Raw genomic sequence first — 5,937 nt, 5'->3', positions numbered from 1 at the left:
AGAGATGACAATAATCTGGGATTTGGACGCAGGATGATGCTCCACATCCCATCGCTGACAATGTTCTGCGATCTGGGGTGACACTAGGTGCAAGATGATGCTCCACACCCCATGCCTGATAATGATCTGGGATCTGGGTGCAGGATGTTGGACCAGATCACTTTGCTGACACTAATCTGCGATCTGGGTGCAGAATGATGATCCACATCCCATTGTTGACAATTATATGGGATCTGGGGTGACATCGGGTGCAGGATGATGCTCCACATCCCATGCCTGACAATGATCTGGGATCTGGGTGCAGGATGCTGGACCAGATCACTTTGCTGACACTGATCTGGGGTGACAGCAGCTCCAGGATGATCCCATTGCTGACAACGATCTAGGATCTGGGGTAACCCTGGTTGTAGGATGATGACCCATCCCAGGTCCCATTACTGACAGCGATCTGGGGTGACACCGGTGGTAGGATGATGACCCATCCCAGGTCCCATTGTTGACCGCGATCTGGGGTGACACCGGCTATAGAATGATGATGAATGGGATGATCGCAGGCTTTACAGGATGTGATGGTGTGCGTGGGGATGGACGATGCGATCGTGTGATGAGAATGACAGCGTTAGTGAAAGTTGTAGTTAGGACTGCAGACTTGTAAAGGAAAAATAAAGCAGATCGGCCGTACCTACCAGGTGACCGCCTTGTCCTGAGCCTGTATAGTACATCGTACGGATTGATCCCTCGTTATTGGTTTAATGTTCATTGGAACGTGTACATGCTGGCTGCAGATCATCTAATCCTGACCCCCCCTTTAATCTTGTAAAACCCCAGATGAGATCATACGTAATTATCGTCGTGCCAGGACACCCCCCCTTTCCCTTCTTCTTCCCTTTTTTTTCTCATTGAATACTCTCAATTAGCGCTGATCAAGTATCATAATAAGAGGAATTAATAATGCATAATTCCAGCCAAACCTGCCCATCTCCCAGGCATGCAGTCCAATGTAAAAATGGCAATGTACTATTTACAAGATTTCTATGTAAACTGCAACAAAAATACACTCCTTACTCCCCCACGTGGTTGTTCGCAAAACAGCATGAATGAAAGGGCTCGTCCAATGGCGGAGCGCGGAGCCGAGTCAATATGTCGCGGGGAGCCAATGGTGGAGAGGCTAGAAGCCAATTGCAAGTTAGAGAGGGTGTCAATCAGAGGGGGCGGGAGCCAATGGCTGAGGCGGTGGGCGGTGCCCGTCGCACGAGCTTCTCTTGCACAGGGCTGGAGCTCGGTTCTAAAGCCCAGAAAGCGAGGAAGTTGCAGCCAGTTAAGGAGTAGGAGCCATGGCTGCAACTGCTCAGTACCTGCCCAGGAATAACACATTGCCTTCCAACCCTCTGATGCATCCGGACTCCGATAGGATGCACCAGGGGACCACCTACAGAGAGGTGCAGAAGATGATGCACCAAGAGTACCTTCAAGGCTTAGCCTCGAACGCCGGCCACCCCATGAGCCTCACTCACCACCAGTGGTTGCCCAATCCCACCAGCGACTGGGGGAGCGGCTCTCACCTGACCGGGCAAGCCGAGCACAAAGGTGGGGTGCAAACCAACAGAGAGGACCTCAGCACGACTTTCCACCACCACAGGTCGCACCTGGTCCACCAACAGACTCCCAGCACTCACGCCTGGGCGCAAGGCGGGGGCCACCACCTGTCTCCGATGTCCCCCAGCTCCAACAGCCACCAGCCTCTCCTCTACTCGCAGTCCTCCTACACGAACCTCAACGGCATGCTGGGGCCCCAGGCTTCTACTTTACACCACAGCATGAGGGACCCCTTGCACGACGAGCCGGGGGTCCTCGACACCCACGTCGAGTCACCCCCCCAGCATCTCAACCACCATCAGGACCACTCCGACGAAGACGCCCCCAGCTCCGACGACCTGGAACAGTTTGCCAAGCAGTTCAAACAGAGAAGGATCAAGCTGGGCTTCACCCAAGCAGACGTTGGCTTGGCCCTGGGCACCTTGTACGGCAACGTTTTCTCCCAGACCACCATCTGCAGGTTTGAAGCCTTGCAGCTGAGTTTCAAGAACATGTGCAAACTCAAGCCCCTGTTGAACAAATGGCTGGAGGAGACCGATTCCACCACTGGGAGCCCCACCAACCTAGACAAGATCGCAGCCCAGGGAAGGAAAAGGAAGAAGAGGACCTCCATAGAAGTTGGGGTGAAGGGAGCCCTGGAGAACCATTTCCTAAAGTGTCCTAAACCCTCAGCCCATGAGATCACCAGCTTGGCAGACAGTCTCCAGTTGGAGAAGGAGGTGGTGAGAGTTTGGTTTTGCAACAGAAGGCAGAAAGAGAAAAGGATGACCCCAGCGGGGGTCCCTCACCCCCCCATGGAGGATGTGTATTCACAAGCAGAGACCCCTCCACTCCATCACACGCTGCAGACCTCTGTACAATGACTAGAACATAGATAAAGAGAGGATGTGGGGGATGAAGTAAGTACTTTTGGATTTTACAAAAGAAAAAAAAATCCTAACGGGACCCCTAGAAAGAGACTGGAGTACCTTTGGCCAGAAGAATAAATTAAGACACCACCATAAAAATCCCTTTTCCTAAACCTTTTTTTTTTTTTTTTTTTGGTACACCTCAGCTCATCTAATAATCTTATTTCTTCTTGAAGGTAAAAAAAAAAGGAGAAGGGGAGGGAAGTAATTTATTGATTCAGAATATTGTGGGATAGAGGCAGATTCTAAGAACTGTGAATATTTTTATTATTAATGTAAATTCTCATTCTCACAAATTTGTTGGCAGCTTTGAATGGAAATGTGTGTTATTTATTAATTAGACTATTTAGCTCCTGAAGTGCAGTACAAGGGAACTATCTCTGGCATGGAAGTGGATGCTATAAACCCCTGTTGTTTTTAAAACAAAAAATAAAGTAACACTTATTTATTCAGATCCACAAAGTTTCTTTAAAAAAAAATAATAATAATAATTAAATTAAATATCCAAAGTTTTATTTAATTCTGTTTTTTTATTTGTTATTTTTGGTATTATGTGTATGTTTTTAAAGTCATTGGCAAATACCCTATTTAAACCAAAAAAGTACATCATGGGACAGGCAGCAAAGTGATGCTGCTATGTATTAATTAAGGAGATTCATACATTATTTAGGATCCTTATTAATTGGCATAGTTATACTATGACTTTTAAAGTCAGAATGCCAGTTCGCTGTTTAATATTAAGTCTTTCTCATAATGCCATTAAAGATACATTTACTGTATCAATATGCTTTAATAGATTACACAACCTCAGACAATTGCCTAGCTCTATAAAAGCTAACATAAATAAATAAATAAATAAATAAAAAGAAGTATAAGGTGTATACTCTACTAAAGGATTACAAAACCTCAGACAATTGCCTAGCTCTATAAATGCTAAAAAAAAAAAAGAAGTATATGGTGTATACTCTACAAAAGGGGAATAATTAAAAAAAAACAAAGATCAAAGGATACTTACATATTCCATTATAAAGCAAATAAATTAAAAAAAGAGGAGAAATGTTTTTTTTACTTAACATTGACTTAACATTGTAAATATGTGTTATATGTATACAAATGTATGTTTTTGAAATTTGTGTATTATTTTTTTTTTTCGTTCTGTTTTCATTCTACACACTTTTGTACAATTACTAATTTTAAGAGAATATTTTAATATTATTTCCAGATAAACTTGCCCTTTCTATTTATTTTCACATTTTTTTTTTTTTTTGGCTGTGTAATATACTTTGCAATATATATTTTTTTTTTTCGGTTTGGTGAATTCTGTTTGTAACTTTTACAAATGTAGATTTGCAATTTACTTTTTATATTTATGTTAAAGTAATATTGTATTACTTACATAAAAAAGAAATCCCTTTATGAAAGCCTTGTGTCTTTTTTATATAACTATGTAAATATTATATATGGAAACAACTAGAGTGTTGATATTTGAATTTAAACTCAAAACAAGAATGTCTTAATGATATTTCAAATAAATGCCTATGTATTGTAAAAGTCTGCTTTGCTGCCTCAGCATAAATTATGGTGCCAACAATCCACAATAGCTTGATGATAACATATCAGAAGTCAGTTTTTCGTGATTTTGATAATATGTAACATTCCCACAAACTCAGTAACTTAAATATATAAATAACATATGGTGGATATTAGTATCGGCTGGTAATATATTTAGTTTATGTTGTATATTTTGAAATTGTGTATACTTGGGCATACTAATACGTTTGTTTCAACATATTTAAAATAAAGCCACAAACCTTTATATATATATACCTTTATATATATATATATATATATATATATATATATATATATATATATATATATATATTATAGAGAGAGAGATAGTTTCATTAAGGTGAAAACAGTGAAATTATCTAAATTCTCCTTATCTTATTTTACTTTTTTTCTGACCTGGAATGCTTCTTTAAGCCATAAGCCCTAGGCATGATTATTTAAACCAGAGGCATATATATAGGGATATGTTTTATATGGTTTTAGATTTTGTCTTGGATCAGGTTGAGAATTCATTTATTGTAACTTTGTTTTCCAACTGGACTACAATGTTTTAATCATATGGTGGTGTTTTTTTTTTTTAAAGCAGGTGTAATACTGTAACTTTGAAGTACTGAGAAAAGTTTTCCAGTAGCCTACCTATCAAGCTTTGCCATATAAAGAAGCATCTTGTGTTCCTCTTACTGGAATTGCAAGCTCTATAGCATATACATTATCCCTAGGATTAGAAATCAGACTTACAATATTTTATAATTATGATCTTATGGCGAAGAATCTTCTGAATCTTCTGATGAAGTTCCAGATTTCTCTTACATCTTTCTTAGTTTTTTGTTGTTGTGTTGAAATACCAAGTCATATGCTGCTGAAAATACATATACATATATATATATATATATATATATATATATGTATATATATATATATATATATATATATATATATATATATATATATATATATACATTTTTTAATGTTATGCAAAATCTACTGACCTTACCTAGCCCTTTTCTTTTGTTCTGCCTTCAACAAAAATAGCTTGGTGTCTTCTAGGTCCCATATATTTTTGGTATTTGTGTGAATGCTGCTTATTATATGGCTTTCGCTTTCATCACCTATGCTAAATGAGTAACTTCCTATGTAATGTTGCTTTCTGCACAAATGTTTATTTCTTTTTATTTTTGTTTGCCTTCTCTTGACCCTACAGTTTTGAAATCATGTATCCTTTAGGAGGTGCACAATCAGGGTTCCAGTTGCTTAAAAAAAAAAAAAAATGGTCATTGTTGCTTCTATGCCAGTGAATTTGGCCACGCACATTGCATTGTAGCATTTTTGTGCACATGTATAGGAAGAAGGCTTCCTTCCACCTACACCTGTACAGCCATAAGCACTAAAAGCTTGTGACTGTACAGGTGGTTACAGGTTTAAGGGAGTTACTATGAAAATAAAACACACTTCTGGATAAAGGGCAGGCATTGTTGCAGTTGTTGCCAGTTTCCCTGTTTCCCTGTTGTTTTTATTATTAATATTATTATCTTTATTATTATTATACAGTGTACTTTTTAAACAGAAGGCTGTGTAACAAAGAATATATATAAATATAAAGATATTGTTGTTATTATTACTATTATTATTATACAGTGCACCTTTGAAACAGAAGACTGTGTAAAAAAGAATAAATATAAAGATATATATATATATATATATATATATATATATATATGTACACACACACATCTATATATATAGTCTTCTGTTTCAAAGGTGCACTGTATAATAATAATATTCACTAAGACATAAAGCGGCATAGTTTTATATGCTTACATATGCTTACATATGCCTTTAAGTAATTTCTCACACAATGATC

The 5,937-nt window shown here is 38.5% G+C and overlaps 1 protein-coding gene and 1 long non-coding RNA gene across 2 annotated transcripts in view; one reads left to right on the top strand and one right to left on the bottom strand.

Moving 5' to 3' along the window:
* The window catches only part of LOC143982807 (uncharacterized), a 43,817-nt gene extending 42,836 nt beyond the window's left edge, over positions 1-981 (bottom strand). The window contains exon 1 of the long non-coding RNA XR_013274516.1: positions 687-981. This is a non-coding gene — a long non-coding RNA (uncharacterized LOC143982807). The remainder of the gene's footprint in view (positions 1-686) is intronic.
* Positions 982-1,280: 299 nt separating this feature from the next.
* On the top strand, positions 1,281-3,919 carry POU3F1 (POU class 3 homeobox 1). The gene has a single exon (XM_077481823.1). It carries the CDS (start codon positions 1,335-1,337, stop codon positions 2,457-2,459), a length of 1,125 nt encoding a protein of 374 aa, XP_077337949.1. The 5' UTR covers positions 1,281-1,334; the 3' UTR covers positions 2,460-3,919.
* The last annotated feature ends 2,018 nt before the right edge of the window (positions 3,920-5,937 follow it).

This window comes from Lithobates pipiens, unplaced genomic scaffold (genome assembly GCF_037356315.1).
Source record: "Lithobates pipiens isolate NorthernLeopardFrog02 unplaced genomic scaffold, aLitPip1_a1.2 Scaffold_16, whole genome shotgun sequence".
Lineage (NCBI taxonomy): Eukaryota > Metazoa > Chordata > Amphibia > Anura > Ranidae > Lithobates > Lithobates pipiens.
This window is presented reverse-complemented; position numbering and strand designations above follow the sequence as displayed.